The sequence below is a fragment of the Drosophila bipectinata genome, chromosome 4 (genome assembly GCF_030179905.1).
Source record: "Drosophila bipectinata strain 14024-0381.07 chromosome 4, DbipHiC1v2, whole genome shotgun sequence".
NCBI classification, from domain to species: Eukaryota; Metazoa; Arthropoda; class Insecta; order Diptera; family Drosophilidae; genus Drosophila; species Drosophila bipectinata.
Genome location: NC_091740.1, coordinates 19,498,076 through 19,521,561, shown reverse-complemented (window position 1 = coordinate 19,521,561; position 23,486 = coordinate 19,498,076). Strand labels below are relative to the sequence as shown.

Genomic DNA, 23,486 nt, shown 5'->3' with positions numbered 1-23,486 from the left:
TTGACTATATCTTATAGCTGACATATAACTGAACGATCGGAAATGGTATTTGGTAGAAATATTAAATTTCGTATTTTTGAAGATAGAAGCTTGGGACTTTTTTTTAGATTTTTTATTGTAATTAATTGGTTTTATTATGATGTAATCATAAGGATCGGCCAACTATATCCGATGTTTGCGCTATATATTCGGTTTTAGCTGCAAGGGTATATCAACTTCGGCTCCGCCCGAAGTTAGCTTTCCTTTCTTGTTTTTACATACAATTTGTTAAACTCTCTTGGTAAGTCAATACGGACCTTTAAGCCTGCAATAAAGAAGTACTGAATAATACTACGACACAACTTAAGGTTTCGTCTGAGGCACACATGTGAAATAAATCACGAAAATGAAAATAAATGTGCTCGAAAATCACTTCGGTTTGAGCATCTCGAATGCACCGCCCCTTCACAGCGTCTCAAAACGGACCAGTGGAGCGTTCGCACAGCACTCTGGTGAAGCAAAGGTATCAGCGACACCGTGGTGTTCATCTTACTGACCACTGCCACACATAACAAGTCTATCCATTCGGTCATCGATGAAAGGCCTAACGACATGGTAATCACACAATCGAGTGATCCATAGTGCGAAATGCAGGATAGGATAAGACATTCCCAAAATAAGCTGAGAAGCAGGGAAATGTTGGCGTGTTCAATGTTGGCGACAAAGTCTTAGTGAAATCTCAGATTAGGCAACAAGCTTTCACCGTTACGCGAGGGGAAAACTGTAAAAGCGGTCATGGCGACCAAAGTCCCCATTAAGGGGAGGCTGTTCCACAAGGACACCCTTAGGTAGGCGAAGCATAACCATGTTGCCATTTGTCTGATAATTTTTTACTTTTTTTCATCCCAAGCCACTTGGCATAAGTTTTTGTCATTATCATGTTTTATTTAGTTGCACCAAAGGCTTTGAAACTAACGTATCGTTTTTATTGCGTGTTAAAAATGTTATCAAAAACAAACAAATATAAAAACCACGTTTATATACACTATCTCGCGGCCAATCGCGGACAAAATCAGCATGATGGACTGGCAAGACCCCCCGCTCCATCAAAACCAAGCCGCCTTCCAAAAAGAAGGCCTATGCTAATGTTCAAATAGACGAATCCAGCGACTCCGAGCCCGGAGAACTGAAGCGGAAACCTGCCAAAAAACCTATCATGGATGATGAACCAAGCGCCAGCGAAGCAGCCACAGCTGCGCTAAAGGCTAAACTGGAAGAAACTATTTCGCCCTCCTATCTGATGAAGACGATAAAGATAATAATGACGACATGGAAGAAGCCGATAACGATGAGGTATCTATCTCTACTAAGTCCCCCAAGAAGGACGACATAGTAGTCAAAGTACCCAAGGAGATCAAGCCACCACCGATTTTTATCCCGGACGCAATAAATATGAAGGCCCTCTCCAAAGCCATCTCTGGCGCCCTAGGCGACAAGGTTGAGATCACTTATAGGGTCGACAAGAACAACTCCATTCGAGTCATGACCCCGAACAAGCCCGCCTTTACCAAACTTAAGATGTTCCTTAGTGAAAATCAAAAGAGGTTCCACACTTTCCAACCCAGAGACGAACGCGCCTACCGGGTGGTCATCAAAGCCCTCCAGTACTCGACTGATCTGGAAGATATCAAAAAGGGACTCGGCCGGCTCGGGCACAAAGTCAAGGACGTACATAGCCCCACACAAAGGATTACCAAGAAACCCCTAAACATCTTTTTTGTTAACCTGGAGCCAGCCAATAACAATAAGGAGGCGTTCCAAATCAAGCGGTTATGCAGCTCAGTAGTGACGGTCGAGCCGCCAATAAAATTTAACGATGTCCCGCAATTCTACCGCTGCCAGGCATATAGGCATACCCAAAGATACTGCCAGCGTGAAAATCGTTGTGTAAAGTGTGCAGGTGAGCACCCAACGGCCGAATGTAAAAAGAACGCTAACGTACCGGCCCTCTGTCTCCATTGCGATGGCCCTCATGCGGCCTCTTACAAAGGCTGCGCATCCTACATATAAGAGAGCGAAAAACGTTTTTGGCCCCAAGCAGGCAGCTCAACCACAACGCTAGCAGGGTTAACCCCAATGTCACCTACGCTGATGCAGGAAGGAATGCTGCCCCACAACCGGAGACCAGCTCTAACGCCAACCCAACCCCTCCAGGCAATCCACTGGACGCGGTTATGCCCAGAATGGAGGCCATGTTCGAGAGAATGATGGAAAAAGTTATGGGTCAAATGACCCAAATGATCGCCACTGTCTGCAAGTCCTTATGCAAACGGGACTAGTCGTCACAATTTGGAACGCCAAGGTCCTGGTGAGAAGCAAGCCAGCAGTGGAGCTCTACTGCAAAACTGAAAAATCCGATATTCTCCTCTTATCGGAGACCCATTTTACAAACAGATCCTATCTAACCCTCAGAGGATACGACCTTATTGCAGTCAACCACCCAAACGGAAGAAAATATAAAATAAAATATAAATAAAAACTAAAAAAAAAAAAAAAATAAAAATTATAAAAAATATAAATAAGTAAAAACTGAAACAAAAATTAATGAAAAAAGAATATAACAATATTTAACAAATAATACATACATATATATAATATATTTATATAAAATATATATATATAAAATACATAAAGGCACTTTGTTTTTCCTAAAATATGGGTAACAAAGACGAGACGAGACGGTTAGTTTTGACCTAACCATAACAAAAGACAACAACTATAACAAAAGATCACAAACAAAGTGTTCCAGTGAACAAAGATACAAAAAAAAGGAAAATATATATATAAACCAGTGGGGGGCGAAACACACACCAAATTATCGATACAACACGAAACAAAAGATCACAAACAAATTGTTCAAGTGTTCAAGAACAAAGATACAAAAAAAGGAAAATATATATATAAATAAAGAAATACAACAAAATCAATAGGTCAACATTACTTAGCCCCTTACGCATCAGGTAACGGGCAAGGGACACTTTGAAAATAGGCGAGTAGTATAAATTTTGATACCTGTAAAACCCTCCCCACCTGTAACAATCCCTATCTCAATTTTAATAAACAATTTATACTTACCATGATAAAAGATAAGAAGGGTGATAGACGAGTATCCTATGCTAACAGATTGAAGGTATTCAAAAATCGAAAGGGAAATGCTAGCCCTCTATTGGGCTAATTTATATATCAAACCCCACCTATTCGGCCAGGAGTCAATTTTGATCAATACAGATCACAAGCACCTGATTTGGCTGGAAAGTTTGACGAAACGCCTAACAGCTATTTAGATGAAAACAAGCCTTGAAAGCATTCTCCATAAAGTTAACCCATCTAAAATGAAACTAAAACCTTGTGGCAGACGCTTTAAACAGAATCGAAATAGATTGAAATATGACACTGCGAAGAGATTCGACAAAATTTTCTTGCAAACAATCTTAAAATCAAATGAAACACCAACCGTTAAAAGGAACACCCCATTTTTCAATATTTATAGAAATACTGACAGAAATCCTAAAATCCCCCTAGACCCAATATTTGATATTAAACGACGAAGCACTACAAAATATATTCACAACAAAAACCCCAAACTACCACATGTACAAGCTAATACTCTATAAACCCCTATTATAAGATATCACGTCTTCCGCAAACACGCATTAAGGAATACCATGTAAAATCCAACCACAGGGAAACCGATTATTGAAATTAAATAATAATTAAATAACTATTAAATAACAATTCATTTAAAGAATGAATAATAATAATAAAGTAAATATAAAAGTAAAAATCTGCCAGACGTTTGTCGAGGAACCCGCTTTTTAATGATTTCATTTTTACAGCGAGTTCCAGTACGCAGCCTGTCAATATGCCGTAGAACCCGCATTCATAGAGATTTTTACAGCGGGTTCCACTACAAACTGATGCAATGTTAAGATGATTTTTAAATTTTATGTTTTTCTTAATTGGATTATAAATTTTGGAATCTAAAATATAATATAATATATATAAAATAATATAGAAAATAAATAAATATTATATATAAAATAAAAAATTGGATTATAAAAATTAAAATATTATGTAAACATATTTAAAATTACTAAACAGGGACGACCCTATAAAGACCCTATAAAGGAGAAACAAATTGACACCTAGGTTCTAGAAATACACAAGTCTAAGTAATATATCTCTTAATATATACAGGGTGACAATAAATAACCCGGACAAACTTTGAAGCAATCTATTATAAATGTGTTATGATGCAGCCTTTAAATAAATGCATTTATCGATAGCTTGTACTTTTCTGAAACAAATTGTTTGGTCATCGAGAGTTTTCGAGTTTTATAAGGCTCCAGTAAAATTTTACATTAGCATTTTCATTTGTTTTGCTACCAAAGCCGTCCACCTGGAGCTTGTAAGGGATCTGTCCACAATGTCTTTTTTGCAGGCTTGTCTTTTTTGAGTTTTCTTCCCTCTCTTTCTTTCAAGCGAACGGTCGTGTTTTTTTTGTGCGCGCTGCGTTTTATTAAAAATATTGGTAAACCGGTGTTTACATACTTGTGAATTAAATCTTGTGAATCTTAACCCTCTTAAAGCCTAAACCGTATCGCTTCGCGAGTGCTGTGGTATATTTGGAGTCGAATTAATAATTTGCCTAAATTCTATTCCAAGCATAGCTCAGCTCTGCTTCTTCGCCGCCTTATCTATATTTCTGCATTTCTCTTTTGCACTCTTTTAAAGCTCCCGCTTCGGCTTCTTGCTTGGCACAGTGGTTCAAGGTATTGTGTTTTTTAACTTTTTAAATATTAATATTTGTTTTATTAAATAAAAAAATAAAAATTATATCTCTGGCAACCCCAAGGGCTAGAACTGAGAAAAATTCGTCCGAATTTCTCAGGGATAATGAGCAATTGTCCGATATGTCCGCCATGGCATCCCTTCAAGTGATGCCACAGGTCCTAGGAAACCCCCATTAGAGTCACCCAAAAGGGTATTCCACAGTCCGGACCACCGGCACCGACTGATGCTGCAGTTCTTGTACCTGCGACACCAAAACCCTTACAGGTGATTCCTCCATCGAAACATATATTTGTTTCTCGGCTTGCCCCTCATACTTCAGAGATTGATATCTCGGCTTATATCAAAGCTAAAACAAAAGCCGATATAAAGGTGGAGGACATAACTGAATTTAAATATAATTATACACGGCGCACGTCTTCTTTCAAGATTCGTGTGCCCGCGCTGATGTTCAAGACGATTTGTTCTCCCAGTTTTTGGGCCAGAGAAACTTTTCGTCCAAGAACATCAGCCTAGTTCCGTGAAGAAAAAAGTTAAAAAACCAGTGGGAGTGAGACTTCCCAATATCGGAACCACCGACCAACCCTCCACCTTTTCTTTGGCTACTAACCCAAAAAACTAGTTTCCTCATTAACTCTTACCTATCAGAATACTAGGGGGCTACGTAGCAAACTCCCAAAGCTATATTCTGATAGTTCTTTCTTTGCATCCCATATAATAGCATTTACAGAAACTTGGTTAAATCCTGAGATGTTTAGCTCCGAAGTTTTTCCAAGTAAATACACCACTTTTAGACGGGATCGATCTCAGCGAAGAGGAGGTGGAGTCCTCATTTCGGTAGACTCTACTCTTGCTTCTGAAGAGGTGAAATCCCATGAGTTTAGTGACATAGAATTTATTTGCGTTAAAATCACTATGTCCGTTAAAGCTTTATACATCACATGTTCATATATACCTCCTATGTCTGAACCGCCTACATATTGGCAGCATTTGTCCGCCATTCGATACGTCTCTAATCTTATGACGGATCGTGACCAACTCGTAGCGGTGGGCGACTTTAATATCCCAGAATTAAAGTGGTCCAACGTCGATAACTCACCATCTTTGTCACTTATAACTTACCATGACTTCACCGCGGGCATGTTTGACATGTCCCTAGGTCAGATCAATCATGTTAGAAATTCGCTTGGTCGGCTTTTAGACTTGTGTTTTGTATCTGATCCTGATGGTACTGCTCTCTCCAGAGCTTTTCCCCTTTCATCCCAGAGGATCCATATCCCCCCACACTGGAGGTCTCAATCGAAACCACTCCTGGTATCGATCAGATGTCTCCGAGCGTGGTAAGTAAGATTCGCTGTTTCCGTAAAGCTGATTTTCAGAAACTTAATAGCCTTATTGATACATTTGACTGGTCTGATATTCTGGCGTGCACTGATCTTAATGTCACTTTAGAAAAATTTTATTTTACTTTAAATAAATTTTTTGACTCATGTGTGCCTTGGAAATATCCGTCCGCTTCAACAAATCCTCCTTGGTTTACAAGGTGCCTTACTAACTTAAAAAATAAAAAAAATAAGCTTTTACTTATATATAAAAAAACCTGCAGTAGTGTTGATTTCTCAAGATACCTACTAACTCGGTCGAATTTTACCGTGCATAACGCTGAATGTTATAGGAATTATATTGACCGCTGCCGGATTCAATTTACTCAGGATCCAAAGCAGTTTTATAATTTTGTAAACACTAAGCGTAAACACGTATCTTTTTCACCTCTGCTTACGTTTGAAAATTCCTCTGCGACTTCGGATCAGGCCATTGCCGATCTATTCGCAGAATTTTTTCAAACAACTTATTCTCCTCCTAAATTGACTGATCAGCCTTATGCATATAACATTCAAGCAGCAAATCTTATTTTCTGTCCGTCTTTTTCTGAGAACAACTTATTATCTGGTCTTTTAAGGGTAAAACCCATTTATTCGCCAGGCCCCGACGAAGTACCAGGCTGTGTGCTAAAATACTGCGCCAGGGCTCTGTGCAAACCTCTTCTAAGACTTTTCAACTTATCTTTGGAAACCTCGATTTTTCCCCTTAAGTGGAAGGAATCATTTATAATTCCCCTACATAAAAAGGGGAAAAAGTCCGAGGCTGCCAACCACAGAGGCATCTCTAAGTTGTCGGCAATTCCAAAGTTATTTGAAAAATTAATTACCCCTCATTTGCAACACCTTTGCTCTTCGATCATCACTCCTTGTCAGCATGGCTTTATTAAGCGTCGCTCCACCACCACAAACTTATTGGAGTTGACATCCTTTGTCATAGATGGCTTTTGTAAGGGATATCAAACCGATGTAATTTACACAGACTTCAGCAAAGCATTTGATTCAGTTAATCACTCACTCTTGTTGAGTAAACTGAATATGCTGGGTTTTCCTAAAGACCTCTTAACGTGGATCTCCAGCTACCTAGATGGAAGGACACAAAGAGTTTTATTTAAAAACATTCAGTCCCGTCTGGTCCGTGCTACATCCGGCGTCCCCCAAGGAAGTCATCTTGGCCCGTTATTATTTACGCTTTTTATAAACGACTTGCCCCCTGCTTTAACGAACTCTCTAGTTCTTATGTATGCAGATGATGTAAAGCTTTGTCTTCAATACAAATCCATCTCTGCCCAATGCAGTCTTCAGTCTGACCTTGATAACTTTCAAAAATGGTGTTTAGCTAATGATCTAATACTTAATGGATCTAAATGCAAACATATGTCTTTTTATCGTTCTTGCCCTCTGCAAGCTACTTATTCTATTAATGGGATTGCCTTAGAAAAATTAACCCAGGTTAATGATCTCGGCATCCTATTAGACATCAAACTTAAATTTGCCGACCATATTTCCTTAATGGTTAATAAGGCTAAAGGAGTCCTTGGTTTTATCAAAAGGTGGTCAAAAGAATTTAATGACCCCTATATAACCAAAACTTTATTCATTTCTTTGGTCCGTTCTATACTGGAGTACGGTTCATGTGTCTGGAGTCCCCAATATGGAGTACATCAGGACCGCATAGAATCCGTACAAAAGAATTTCCTAACTTTTTCACTTAGAGGTCTAAACTGGGATGCAAAGCTTCAACTTCCATCTTATAGTAGTAGACTCTTACTCATAAACTTACCTAGCTTAACAAATCGTAGGACAATGCTCGGTGTAGTTTTTCTGCATAACCTTATTAACGGGGATGTAGATAGCCAGCATTTACTAACACGCTTAAATTTTAACATTCCTAATAGAAGGACTCGAAACTTTAGTCCTCTGTTCCTTAGCCGTTGTAGTTCGACATATGCACTGCATGACCCTTTTAGGGTATTATGTTCGAACTACAATGGTCTCTACTCTATTACATCTCTTTCCCGTCCCTCTAACTTAAAATATAGAATTTTAAATTTCCTTACTAACTCCTCTTAGCTTAATAATTAACAAATAACTTAATATTCTAACAAATCGTTTCTTGAGCGCCCCTCGGTCGTCTGGGCCTCTAAGCTTTATGATGATTACAGGAATGCTAGCTGATGCTCTTATTGATGCACAAGCCATTTCCAAATTCTGAAAGACCGGTAAAAAAAAAAAAAAAAAAAAAAAAAAATAATAATATAGAAAATAAATATATATTATATATAAAATAAAAAATTGGATTATAAAAATTAAAATATAATGTAAACATATTTAAAATAACTAAACAGGGACGACCCTATAAAGACAAGTAAAGGAGACGTAGTTCTTAGAAAGGAAAATAGGAGAAACAAATTTACACCTAGGTTCTAGAAATACACAAGTCTAAGTAATATATCTCTTAATATATACAGGGTGACAATAAATAACCCGGACAAACTTTGAAGCAATCTATTATAAATGTGTTATGATGCAGCCTTTAAATAAATGCATTTATCGATAGCTTGTACTTTTCTGAAACAAATTGTTTGGTCATCGAGAGTTTTCGATGCCGTAAATAAAAAATCAGAATTTAATTAATTTCAACGTTATAAACTTTATTCAGGCCGCATATGAAATTAGGATTTATGAACAATATTTGAAATCCAATTTAGTATGCGAGCGCAGTAAGAAGACGAACGAGAGTGGCGCCAACCTTGCAGAATAGGCTGAGCGGATGCTCGCTAACTATAAACGCCGAAGTAGCAAAGCCGAGCGGCCGAAAGAGAGTCGGCTTGCGACCAGCAAAACATCAGTTACTAATTAATTGTTGTGTTTAAATTAGTTGCTTGCTGCTTGACCCGACATTCTCCCCCCTGTTGGGGCTTCTACTCCAACTTCATCCTTAAGGGGCAAAAGGCACAGCTTAGTCACTGCTCGCTTGGTAATTCCAGATGAGGTTTTTATCACCGCCACTCGAAAGATACCATCCCGACCAGGGATTAACTCCATTATTCTCGCAAGCGGCCATTTCATCGGAGGTAGATTCTCGTCCTTTACTAGCACCACATCGTTCGGGGCCAAGGCAGGACTGGAGGCGCGCCATTTGGAGCGCTGCTGGAGAAGACTTAGGTACTCCTCCTTCCATCGGGACCAGAAAGACTGCTGCAGGAAAGACACGCGCTGCCAGCTGTCCAACCGGTTGAAGTTCAGCTTTGTGACATCAGGCTCGATAAAGCTGACTGACGGACCACCAGTTAAAAAATGAGCCGGGGTCAGAACATCAAGGTCTGCAGGATTTTCTGAAAGAGACAATAAGGGTCGTGAATTTATAACAGCCCCAATATGGCACAGCAGCGTTCGCAGCTCCTCGAATCCCAGAACTGCAGATCCGACAGCTCGGTAAAAATGGTGCTTGGCGGTTTTAACAGCCGCTTCCCACAGACCACCGAAATGCGGAGATCGAGGAGGAATAAAATGCCATTCGATGGACTCCATAGAGCAAAACTCCAGCAGTGCCCCTTGATGCTCTTCGCTTAGAAATAATCGGCGCAGCTCCTTTAGCTCGTTTTTGGCTCCAACAAAGTTGGTTGCGTTGTCAGACCAAATATGTTGAGGCCTTCGGCGGGTGCATATAAACCGCTTCAAAGCCTGCAAAAAAGACATTGTGGACAGATCCCTTACAAGCTCCAGGTGGACGGCTTTGGTAGCAAAACAAATGAAAATGCTAATGTAACATTTTACTGGAGCCTTATTACGCACTTCCGGCTTATAATAGAACGGTCCACAAAAATCCACACCAGTGACTCCGAAGACCTGGGAGCCGCTAACTCTTTCCTCCGGGAGATCAGCCATAATGTGCTGCAACAGCCGAGGCTTAGTCCGGAAGCATCGGATGCATTTGTGTAATGCCTTCGTCACGGTTTTTCTCCCCCCAATTGGCCAATATTGGTACCGAATAATTGCCAACAGTGCGCGAGGTCCCGTATGTAAATTTCGCTCATGGAAGTCAACAGTTATAGCCTGCGTAACTGGATGGCTTCTTGGAAGTATAATTGGATGCTGACTATCAAAATCCAACGACGAATTTTTTAGCCGACCGTCTACGCGCAACAGTCCAAATTTGTCCAAAAACGGAGAGGATGAGGCAAGGGCACTGGATACCGCTATGTCTTTTCCATTTTGAAGAGCCTTTATTTCCTCCCAAAAATGCACACGTTGCACTAGCCGCAATAACAGCTGTGTTCCAGATTTTATATCGCTAGCCGTATCAACGTTGTGGTGAATTCGTTGAGAAAACTTGTATACGTAAGCGAATACCCTCTGCAGTGCTGGAAACGAATTAGCGTACTTAGAAACCGCTGTTATATCCACGTACGGAGACTGAATGAGCAGGACCCTTGCACGTAACTCCAGCGTTGATCTCTCAGATGGGACCGTGGTTGGCCACGTCTCTTGGGATCCAACGAGAAACGGAGGACCATGAGACCACAGCTTATAACCAATTCATTGGGAAGAGCACCACGCGACAGGATATCTGCTGGCTTCAAAGAAGTGGGAACATACCGCCACTCCATTTCTCTAGTTAGCTTCTGAATGGTCGAAACTCGATTGGCGACGAAAACATTAAACCGAGAGGGTTCTTCTCGAATCCAAGACAGAGCCACAGCAGAATCGCTCCAGCAAAAATACTTTCCAACGTAGACCTTCAACTGCTCTACTTCCGACATAAGTCGAGCCAACAACTCGGCTCCCGATAACTCCAGCTTCGGCACCGTAACAGTCTTTAACGGCGCAACTCGGGACTTCGAACAGAGTAAATAGCTTGCAGATCCTGCGCCCTTGGACACGACACAAACGCCTGCCCCATACGCCTCAATGCTGGCGTCACAGAATCTATGGACCTCCACCTCGGATTTCGATGTTAGCACCCATCTAGGGAATTCGGCGCGCTGCGTACTAAAAAAGCTGCTACAAATCATATTCCAGTCGCAGTGAAGAGCTTGAGGAAGTCTTTCATCCCAGGACAACTTCTCACGGCACAGCTTCTGGAGAAAGATCTTTGCCTTTGAAATTACAGGACCAACAAGGCCTAAGGGGTCATAAAGCCGAGCGACTGAAGAAAGCACAATGCGCCTAGTGGGCTTTGAGATTGACTGAATCCCTTCAAAAGAAAATAGCAAGCGGTCAATTGCAGGATCCCAAGCAAGACCCAGTGTCTTTGTGAAGTTGCTACCATCATCAAACTTTAGGAAAGACTCCCGATCTTCTTCAGGCACCTTATCCAGAACGTCAGCAACATTGGAGCACCACTTCCTTAGCCGAAAATGGCCTTTGGCAAGGATCGCGGATGTTTGCTGCATTATGTTAATAGCTTCATCTATAGAGTCGCCTCCGGAAAGCAGATCATCCACATAAAAGTCGCGACTCAGAATTTCGGCCCCCTTTGGAAACATTATTTGCTCATCATCTGCCAACTGATGCATTGTCCGAACTGCTAAAAATGAGGCAGGCTTCGTTCCGTAGGTGACCGTGTCCAGCTTAAAAACCTGTAACTCATCCTGGGTGGAATCCCGCCAAAGAATACACTGAAGATAGCTGTCCTCAGGAAAAACCCTGACGCAACGATACATTTTACAAATATCTCCAGTAATGGCCACCCGATGGCATCGGAACCTTAACAGAATATGCAGTAACTTTGGCTGAATAACTGGGCCAGACATCAACACGTCATTCAATGAATATCCAGAAGTTGTGACAGCAGATCCATCAAAGACAGCCCTGAGCTTGGTTGTTGAACTGTCCTCCTTTAAAACACAATGGTGTGGAAGAAAGTATTGACCAGTGACGCTCGCATCAGAAGGGACTGGAGACATGTGACCCAACTCCAGATACTCCTTTATGAAGGCAGCATATTGCTCCTTTAATTGAGGACGGCGACAGAGCTTCCTTTCGAGGGAAAGAAATCGTCGAACGGCTTGGGGGTACGACTCTCCCAGCAGCTTAGAGCCGCATTTTAACGGAAGCCGCACAGCGTAAGCGCCGGAATCCAGCCGAGCAACATGTTGCACGAAATGCGCATGGCAATCTAGCTCTTCCTTCGTCCGCTTCACAATAGGCTCGGAGCAGTCTTCGATTTCCCAAAACCGGCGGAGCAAAGAATCTAGCTGATCATCCAGCATTGTTGCGCTCTCCGGAACATCCTTGTGGGCAGTGGAAACGAGGGATCTTCTCTGGACATGTGAACCGCCTCCACACACGACCCATCCAAGTTGAGTTTTCTGCAGCAATGGCAGGCCGGCTGAGAGCTTAATTTGCCCAACACACAACAGCTCATAAAACAGACTGGCTCCGATAAGAAGGTCGATGCGCTGTGGGCGGAAAAATTCAGGATCAGCCAAAGAAAGATTGCCAGGAATATTCCAGCTGGAGACATCCAAACTGAAGCTAGGCTGCAGGTCCGTGATATTGGCGGCGATGACGGCGTTAACCAGGGCCGAGTACTCGGAACAGTGGGAACGTAGGAGAACATCAACAGAGAATTCATCTGTCGCAAAGCCGGTATCTCCAATACCAGACACCGCCATGAATGATTTGTACCTCCGGAGCTGCAGCTGACTTGCCAACCGGGAAGTGATCACGTGCACCTGAGATCCAGAATCCAACTAAGCTCGGCATGGAACAAGGGATCCAGCGCGACTACGAACAAAAATTTTCGTTGTAGCAAGCAACGATATATCGCCGCTGTGACCTTGAGCAACTAGTGCATTAGCAGTGGACGGCGAAGAGGCTGCAGGCTCGGCGACCTCGGCTATAGCTGACGTGGGAGGACCAACCAAAGGCTGGCCGCTAGATGCCGGCGGCTCCAGGAAATGCAGCAGGCTGTGATGCCTCCTTCCACAACTGCGACAACTAACAGCGAGGCACTCACGCATGTGATGGCCCGTTTGCAGACACTTCCGACAAAAACCGAGTCGTCTGGCCTCACCAAGGCGAATCTCAGGGGGCATTGATAGAAATCGGGGGCATGCAGACATTATATGGGACCATCCACCGCATAGAGCACAAGTAGAGGGAAGCGAATTAGTAACAATAAAGGATGATCTACCATTATTTGCACCTCGACGCCTTCCCACATGAGCGCCCGGGGCGTATGCAGCCATGGCCACGTCCATAGCCTCCAGCGTCCTACACCGCTGCTCCAAAAATTCGGCCACCGACTCCCAAGTAGGGATGGCGTCTGAACCTGAGGAGTTTTGACTCTCCTCCCACTTGGCCTGGGTAGCTGGGTCCAACCTTTGAAGCAGAACTTGGACGATGATGCAGCTGGCGATCTGAACTGAAGTACCCAAATTCTTTAAGGCTCGCATATGGGCATTAAATTTGTCCGAAAGACTTCGAAGAGCTGCTATTGAGCCACTTTCCAACAGACTGAGGCCCAGAATCTCGTTCACGTGTGCCTGAAATATTAAGCGACGGTTATTAAATCGTTTCTCCAATAAATTCAGCGCAACATCATAGTTCTCGTCGGAGACTTCCAAGGAACGAACTGCTTCGAAAGCGGATCTTGCCTTCTTGCCCGAAGGCATCGCAACCTTTGCAACTTTTCCACCTTACTAATACGAGGATTGCTGCCGACGATGGTAGAGAAGATCGAGTAAAATTCAGCCCATTCCGAGTATCCACCGCTGAACGTAGGGAGCGGCAAAGGAGGCAGCACTTGAAAACTTTGACCTAACCCTGGGTCAGCCTGCATGGTGGACATTCCGTTGGCAAGGGTGGAGTGGGCAGCAATTCGAGATGAGCGAAGGGTCGTCTCGTGCTCAATTTCCGCCTGCATCGTCGCTACGAGCTCCGAAACAGTCCATCGAAGGTCACTGCTGATCTGCAAAATGTCCAAATCCTCCCCGTGGATGGCCTTGAAGTCGCTGAACATGGTGGCTGTTCAGCGACTTCAAGGCCATCCACCATCCATCTGACCGTGTAGCATGGCATCATCCACCTTGGAAATAGGCTGAAGAGCTCCTTGGATCCTCTGTAAGTCCTGGAGACTACCCAGGGCCTTGCACTTTAAAATTGCACTCCGGGTTGGAGTGGGTGCTCCTGTGACGGCGCCGCTGGAGTTCATGATTTATTATATTGAGTTCCGAACAACCGAAATAAATTTTATTTGCTCGCGGCGAACACGATCTGTTTCACTGTGCGCTCAGAACCGTAGCGGAATTGTGGAATGTATATATATATGAAGCTATGTGCGAGCGAATGCACTTGCGTTGTGGATCGTAAATATGTATGTGTGCTTGTGAACTAACGTTTATGTTTATGCCTGTATGTATGTATAATATAATAATGATAATTTCACATAACACTGTTTACAAAATTGTTTTGTTTTTGTTTTAGCAATTTGTTTATGTGTATATAAATATATTAACGATCACGTCGGGGTTCACCAATGTTTGGTCATCGAGAGTTTTCGATGCCGTAAATAAAAAATCAGAATTTAATTAATTTCAACGTTATAAACTTTATTCAGGCCGCATATGAAATTAGGATTTATGAACAATATTTGAAATCCAATTTAGGATGCGAGCGCAGTAAGAAGACGAACGAGAGTGGCGCCAACCTTGCAGAATAGGCTGAGCGGATGCTCGCTAACTATAAACGCCGAAGTAGCAAAGCCGAGCGGCCGAAAGAGAGTTGGCTTGCGACCAGCATAACATCAGTTACTAATTAATTGTTGTGTTTAAATTAGTTCTTGCTGCTTGACCCGACACAAATATATTTACATTTTTGTAATTCCCATCAATTTGATATTTGTTTCGGGATGTCTAACAATCGTTGTGCAATTTTAAAACTGTTTCAACAAGGAAATCACCAATGCAACATTGTTCGTTTACTTGGCATACCAAAACAAACGGTCTCTGACGCTATCCGGCGATTTAATGAGCTTGGCCATGAAGGTGACCGTCTCGGACGAGGCAGACCATGCACCGCTAACACTTTCAGAGTTCGCCAGATCGTGAAAAAGCGGATCACTCGGAATTGCAGAGTCTCGGCCAGAAAAATAGCCCATGAAATCGGAGTGAATCGAGAAAGTGTTCGGTTGATTGCAAAAAATGAACTTAAGCCCTACAAGCTCCAAAAAATGCATCTTCTTACGGATGACAATAAGCGCGTGAGACTCCAAAGATGCCGTCAGCTAAAGCGTCGCGCCGCAGGTCAAAAATGGGAGCGTATTCTCTTCACGGACGAGAAGATATTCACCATCCAACAGGCGCACAATCACCAAAATGACAGAAGCTGGTCTGCTAAAGCTCCAGGTATCTCTGCAAAAATCGAGCGCCGTCAATGTGAGCAATTTTTAATGGTTTGGGGAGGAATATGCGCCACCGGCAAAACACCCCTTGTTTTTATCGATCAAGGGGTCAAAATCAATCAGGAAGTGTACCGCCTGGACATTTTGGAAACTGTTGTGCTTTCTTGGGCCCAGCAGCTCTTCGGTGATACGGAGGGGACGTTTCAACAGGATTCAGCGTCAGTCCATAGAGCCTACAAATACCAAATTGAAAGAAAAAACACCTTTGGCATAAATAGAGCTAGGAGTAACCAGAATAACAAGATCATTTAAATTTTAGACGATTGCGCAGGTAATATAAGAATGACAGAGATATCCCTTGATCAAAGAAAGAACATTCTCTAGGGAGACAATTAAAAGTTTTGAAACCAAGACCCATCAACAAAAAGAACGCTTAGATTCAATAGGTGTCCAACTTCCAAAGTTAGACAGAGAAGGGGAGTTATAAGCGGTTAAGGCTCAATGATCTAAATTATTTCGGGTAACATGGACGCGACGGACGAAGACAAAATTAGGTTAGAATTCAACAAAATAGAAAAGTTTGGCACCAAATAATATTTTGTTCAACAAAAAAACATACAACATACCTAAAAGAGACCAAGAGGAACGGATCTGGCAATCAGAAGGTAAATACTTCGTCATAATCAACGCTCGAAACACACAATTCCTGAACCCGTACCTGTAATATTAAGAATAAAAGACTGTCCCACTACTGTCAACGATATTATGTACGGAGGAAGTATTGGTGAATTCAACGAATACCTGAACGTAACAGTTCCCAAGTGAACAGACATCAGGTTAAGAACAATGTCAACACCACCAAACCTAAAGGAACTATACCTTCAGAATAAAGTACATTTTAACAAAATGAACGAAATCAGCGATCTCCTACTCTTAGTTACGAATAGCCACAATGGCAATAATCCTTATCCTGATTAGGAGAGAAGACAACCAAAAACCAATATTACCCAAAACCAACCCTGCAATTCGTGTCGACCATACTTTCACACTGACCAGTCATGTCACACCTACCCATTGCCACTGCCCATAGTCCATAGAGGCCAAAAATCAAAAAATGTGATGGCGTATTATTTAAAAAATGTATTATTTAAAAAAAAAATGTATACAAAATGTCTTTTAAAAATCCAAACTTCTCTTTGACAAACCGAATTTTACTTAAAATCTAACGTTACTTTCTAAAAATAGCTTTGCAATCGTGAACACGTGTTCAACGCAGCTGCTATTTCTCTCTTTCAAATCGCCTTTTTAAGGGATTAGACGTTAGCTGGAGTACTCCAAATTGAATTATTAAACGTGAATTTTGAAATTGAAGGTATTTACTTTAAATAAAGATATTAATAATTTAGTTTTCTGACAGTTTTTTCGTAAAACTTATTTGATCGAATAACCCATTTTTTATGTTTGGCGAAGGTGTATTTTGTATTTAGTTAAAGCTTAATTTGTGTTCCAAGAAAGTCTAAAAATTGGTATGTATGTCAGTGTGTTCGTCGTACTTTAAGGTTGTTATTTGTTTTAAAATTAGCAGCAGAAACTTGCAGACGTGTGTTTACTAGTAAAAATATCAAAGCAGTTAAAGGTGATTGTGCTGTTGCGTCTTTCTTTCGTGGTTTGTGTTTTTGCCAAAACGACCTCGTAAGTAAGCTTTTAAAAATAGATGAGTCCGCAGTTTCTGCTCTACGCGATTTTTATCAAAATCTAAATTTCCTGCCGGCAGATCCCATAAAGTTATTTCGCTTTTAACAAAACCTCGATGACAAAACACCAATATTTGCTGATAAGAAAATAAATAATAAATAGAAAATTTTTAAATATAAAAATATCCTTTGATTTTTTTGCAGTTTTACAAAGCTTAAAAAAAAATAAGATACCTTGATGATATTTATATAGACAAATTTGTACGGAACTAAAGAGCTTACTAAACAATACGGCATCCAGTATAATAGCACTTCAAACAACATCATTGAAACTATGACTGAAATTATTGTTACAAAATTAAACGTAATTGGAAAATGGTGCTTTGATGGAAGTACGGGGCATAGCGACTATAAGTAAAACATTTCAAACGGTGATTCGGACGACAGAAGCTTCTAAGAGAAAGTTCTCTAATAAGAAAGTTCCAATGAGTTCCTTTTGGAAACTATTATTATTTGGTACAATTCTCTTATAAGAAATATACATGAAAATCTTAAATCTATTTAAAACTACTTATCAACGCACGCACGCTGACCTGCTATGCGACCCTTTCTCAAGTGCGATAAGCGCATCACTTATGTATGTGTGTAAGGCTGCAGGGTATCGGTTTTAGACCATGCTGTTTTTCTCGTGTTTTATGACTCCCTTGAAACTCTATCTTAAGAATTTGTATATTCAATCGTGTTCAATGCTTGAGATTCTGGTAAGGACCACAAATAGAGGTGTAAATTTGATGTGTTTTTGATAAACCTTTTTTCTTTTTTTAATAAATTTGATGGTACTTTAATCTTTCCTTCGATAATAATTTTTAGTGGACCGTATGTATGTCTATTTTTATACCCTTGCAGAGGGTATTATAATTTTGTCCAAAAGTGTGCAACGCAGTGAAGGAGACATCTCCGACCCTATAAAGAATATATATTCTTGATCAGGATCACCTCCTGAGTTGATATGAGCATGTCCGTCTGTCCGTCTGTCCGTCTGTCTGTCCGTCTGTCTGTTTCTACGCAAACTAGTCTCTCAGTTTTAAAGCTATCGTCTTGAAACTTTGCACACACCCTTCTTTCCTTTGCACGCAGTATATAAGTCGGAACGGCCCGGATCGGCCGACTATATCCTATAGCTGCCATATAACTGATTGATTGGAAATGGTATAACTTTGACGTTTTTAAAGTTACAGAGTTCAAATTTGACATGAGCGCATTTTTTGGCAAAACATTACGACATGCCAAATTTCATAAGGATCGGCCGACTATATCCTATAGCTGCTATATAACTGAACGATCGGAAATGACCCAACTTTCGTGTTTTTGAAGATAGAAGTTTGGCACATTTTTAGGTTTGGTTTTTGTATTATAATAAATTGGGTTATATTATCATATTCTCATAAGGATCGGCCAACTATATCCGATGTTTGCGATATATATCCGGTTTTAACTGCAAGGGTATATAAACTTCGGCTCCGCCCGAAGTTAGCTTTCATTTCTTGTTGTTCTTGTATTTTGTTAATACATTTTTTTCACTTAATAATTAGTAAAAGTATTATTTAATTTGAATTTTAATATTTTAATTATTTTAAAATTGTATTTAATTATTATGTTCAAACTAATGTCTGAACATCGTACAAGGGGCCACAAAAGTGCCTTAGTATAAATTTTTCTTTTCATTTTAGAAGTACTTTAACAAATTAATTTTTACTTTAATTTTTAGTTAGACTGAGGTATTTTTTTTTTATTTTGAATGTTTTTTTATGAAATTTAATTGACAATTTTTACTCGTTTTATCGATTTTTTTTTAAATTTATTTTTAATTTGTATATTTTTTTTTTTTTTTACCATACCATACAGTTTTTTAAATTTTCTATTTAATGCCTGTTCTTCCTTAAGATGATAAAAAAGGATCCGCCCTTGATGCTGCTGATGGGGTAGCTGGTTGTTATTTCTGCCGCTGATGTTGTTCTACTAGCCGGTGGTGCTGCCGCAGACGTTGGTCCCACCGTATAAAAGCCAAAGACTTTATTTTTTTAAAAGTTAAATCTAATTTTTGATTTCCCACAACTGTGATCAGGATCTTTCTTTCCCTACACAAGTTGTGTTTTTAACTCCTTGCGCCGTATTGCTTTGGAGATGACTGAATTCCAGCCCAAAGATTTTTCAAAACCATTCCGAAACATGTAAGGCCTGTGCAAAACAAAAAACGCACTTATTGCTCGATGGCAATTCTCAATCTCTGTGTCTCTTACCACTTGGGGGGAAACAACAGAGGACTACGATTTTAAACTGAGCTCTTTTATGCCCAGTTCGCAGCCATCTTAGCTACCTTGGATTGAGTGTGTCAATGCACATCTAGCCACTATTTAGGTTATTTAGAGAATTTATATTTTTTCTGCAACCACTTATAGGTGCCAGTTTAAAACCTGGGTCTCTTACCATAGGGGGGAAAACTTCAGGGTGTCTCGAAGGACTAAATGTTAAGAGGAGCCCCAAATAAAGGTCTTACTCCAATGAGTTTCTTTTGGAAACTGTTTTTATTTTGTAAAATTCTCTTATAAGAAATATACTTGAAAATCCTAAATCTATTTAAAAACTACTTAAAACTACCTCGTATTTTATGGGTCCGATCCCTTGAAACTCTATCTTAAGAATTTGTATATACAATTGTGTTCAATGCTTGAACATTACGCATAGCTTGCATCTTACTATGGTTGATAGAAAGTTCTGATATGCAATCGGCGAATCATCCTGGGCAACGTGTTATATATGTGAAGCAAAGACAACAGAAAGGAAAAATATAAAAAAATGTTTGAGAAAAAAATGTTGGCCCAACTTCTAGTATTCGTTTCTTTGAATACATTTTTCTGCAGTTTTGAGCTCCGAAATAACAGGATTCCATGCATCTTCAATTCATAGATTTGCAACATTATTTTTACCCAAGCCATGGCAAGGGGCATGGCATTACGCGCTGGATTCAGCTAAATACACACCTTATAGCTGCATATCCATGGTATTATTTACCGGCTACCGTCCATAAATTATTTTTTCATGGTTCAGCTGTAACAGATCATGCATTTGTATTGATTGGAGAGCTTTCATAGAAGGCTGCAGAGTCCAATAAAAAGAAAATAAAACAAGAAAGGAAAACTAACTTCGGGCGGAGCCGAAGTTTATATACCCTTGCAGCTAAAACCGGTACCGCTAAAACCGCTAAATTTGGTACGTTAGATCAACTGACCAAAAATAGAATCTGTATTAAATTTCAGCTTTCTATCTTCAAAAAAACGAAAGTTGGGTCATTTCCGATCGTTCAGTTATATAGCAGCTATAGGATATAGTCGGCCGATCCTTATGAAATTTGGCATGTCGTAATGTTTTGCCAAAGATAGCTTTCGTATCAAATTTGAACTCTCTAACTCTAAAAACACCAAAGTTATACCATTTCCGATCAATCAGTTATATGGCAGCTATAGGATATAGTCGGCCGATCCGGGCCGTTCCGACTTATATACTGCGTGCAAAGGAAAGAAGAGTGTGTGCAAAGTTTCAAGACGATAGCTTTAAAACTGAGAGACTAGTTCGCGTAGAAACAGACAGACGGACAGACGGACAGACGGTCAGACGGACAGACGGACATGCTCATATCAACTCAGGAGGTGATCCTGATCAAGAATATATATACTTTATAGGGTCGGAGATGTCTCCTTCACTGCGTTGCACACTTTTGGACAAAATTATAATACCCTCTGCAAGGGTATAAAAATGGAGAATTCAGCACAGTCGGAAAGTGTCTTGTACTTTAACAAACACAGATGTCATAAACTACCTATTATTGGATTCAGGTCCATTTTTAACAGGACAGAGACAACTTCCTAAAAAAGATAGATCACATCTGTGTATGAACTACTTGACGATAATTTTCTTTATAATTATAAATTGCTTTATAATTTTCGTTTCATTAGCATTTTTTTCGTTTATTTTTACTTAAGTTTTTTTGATAATATGTATAAATATGAAAAATATCTTTCATTCTTTCTTAACATATTACTTTTATATATAGTAACATAACAACAAAATTTCTTTAAGTGTATATCAGTAAATTTTGTTAACCGAAGCTGAAGCCTTTTGTATTGAAATTCGTAACCTGCAAATAGACTCAGCCTCATTCCAATTTTTGTAAAACATAAACATTTATTTATTCCAATTCGGCTGAAAACAGTCTCATTTCAGATTTCCAATTTCTAAGAGTCACTTCAGATTGAAAACCAAAACAATATTTGGGTAAACAGAAATCCCAACTCAAATCTTTCACACTCCTTTTAAGTTAATTAAACTAAACAGCTCAAACCATTCTTAAATGGGAACCCACTTCACAGGAAATTTCACATTTTCTTGTCACCTCCATTAATTGACACCCAAAGCCATGTCAACTGACACCTTAAGTAAAAGGTTCCGACTCAATCTATTCTCTTCAGAAAACAAAGCCTCTCAGAGAGAAAAGCTTCTTTCGAGCTTTGATCTGCAAAAAGCTTCAGCAAGGGTAGCTATAAAAAGGACTTAGAGCCCCAAAGATAAGTTAGTTCTGAAATTCTAACATTATAAGCAGTTGTTCTGAAATTCTAAGCAGTTTTAAAGAATCACACTGTACCAAAACCGGAACTCAAATAAAAATATATTTTTCAAACACACAGTGCGACAGTGATTTGGAACTTTTGAAGAGACCTAATAGGAATTGTTCATTAGGTCGAATATAGTATGACACCGTGTTTGAAATTTTTCTAACACCCTCAAAATCTTGATTTATTTAGAAAAAACTGTTTTTCGGGACATTTTGGCTCTTAAAAATTCCTTAGAGCGTAATTTTAAACCAACGCCATTTTTTCGGTACAACTTCCAGAATATGGTCATCATTTTTGACACATATCAATATTGTCTCGTTAATTCTGAATAAAAAGAGACCAATTTTATTAGGAAATTATGAAAATTGTTCAAGTTATAACGCTTTTCCCAAAACAAGTCCGGCCAATTTTACTAGCGCTCCGGAATAAAAGTGTGTAAAAGAATAAGCGAAATGGAAGGGCACACTATTGCTCCGGACCGCTAGCAAGATTGGACAGGATTGTTTTGGGAAAAGCGTTATGTCAGTTTCTTGCGTAAAAATTGTATCCTTTTTGATGAAACAAATTAAAGATCTATTTTTTTTCAAAAGCTACAACATTTAACCATTGAAAAACGTAAACAAATTTTAAATCGGTTTAAAATTACGCGCTTAGGAATTTTTAAGAGCAAAAAAGACCCGAAAAACCGTTTTTCTAAATAAATCAAAATTTTGAGGGTGTTAGAAAAATTTCAAATTCGGTTTTATACTATATTCGACCTAATAAACAATTCCTACTAGGTCTCTTTAAAAGTTCCTCCAAATTTTTTTGTTTGCACTGTGCTATTTTTGAAGAAGATATTTAATTATATATAAATAAAAAAATCTTAATAAATTAGATTTAAAAAATATGTTTTTATGATTTTGTGTCGATTTTTCTTATTCGAGTTCTATGGAACTATGGATTGTTCCTATACATTCCATTTTTATTGTTCAAAAATTTTAGAGACAACTTCCTAAAAAATACATAACGATTTTTCTTACATCTGTGTAAGAATTACTTGACGATGCTTTATAATTTTCGTTTTATTAATATTTTGTTCGTTTAGAAGAGTGAAACCAACGTAGAGTTTGGTACAAATGAAAGCGAAACTTTTTCATTGTCCGTGGAGGCTACCTCCCCTTTAACTATCGAAAAGGAAAAAAAAAATCAGTTTAGTTAGGGATGAAACTTCTAATTTAATTATGAATTCTACGGAAGTTTTTGAGGTACAAAAAATATAATCCCATCAACCTCAAAGTATATTATCAATAAAAAAAAGTTTGGGGGAAGCCGAACGAAATAAATTAGATGTTTTTAAAAAAATTTCCAAGCCGCGAGCGCCACGTAAAGATGGAATAGAGACGTCGGCTGTACTTTTTGGTAAATTAACTAGCAATTCAATATTGAATCTACCGTCTAGAGCCACTATAACACCAACACCAATTCCAATTTCAACCAAACCACTAAATTTATGTAATATAGAAGTAACAAGTGGAATTGTCCCATGTTTTCAACCAAAATCAAACACCAAAAATGATAA

General features: G+C 39.6%; 1 protein-coding gene across 6 annotated transcripts in view; it reads right to left on the bottom strand.

The window, feature by feature from the left end:
* The window catches only part of Syt7 (Synaptotagmin 7), a 171,288-nt gene that overhangs the window by 65,661 nt on the left and 82,141 nt on the right, over positions 1–23,486 (bottom strand). The window contains exon 1 of one of the 6 annotated variants that reach the window (XM_070282431.1): positions 17,538–17,665. The exons of the other annotated variants lie outside the window; for them this stretch is intronic. Coding sequence (XP_070138532.1) covers positions 17,538–17,582 — 45 coding nt within the window. The 5' untranslated portion in view covers positions 17,583–17,665. Of the gene's footprint in view, positions 1–17,537; positions 17,666–23,486 lie in introns of those variants that run through there. 6 annotated transcript variants of the gene reach the window in all.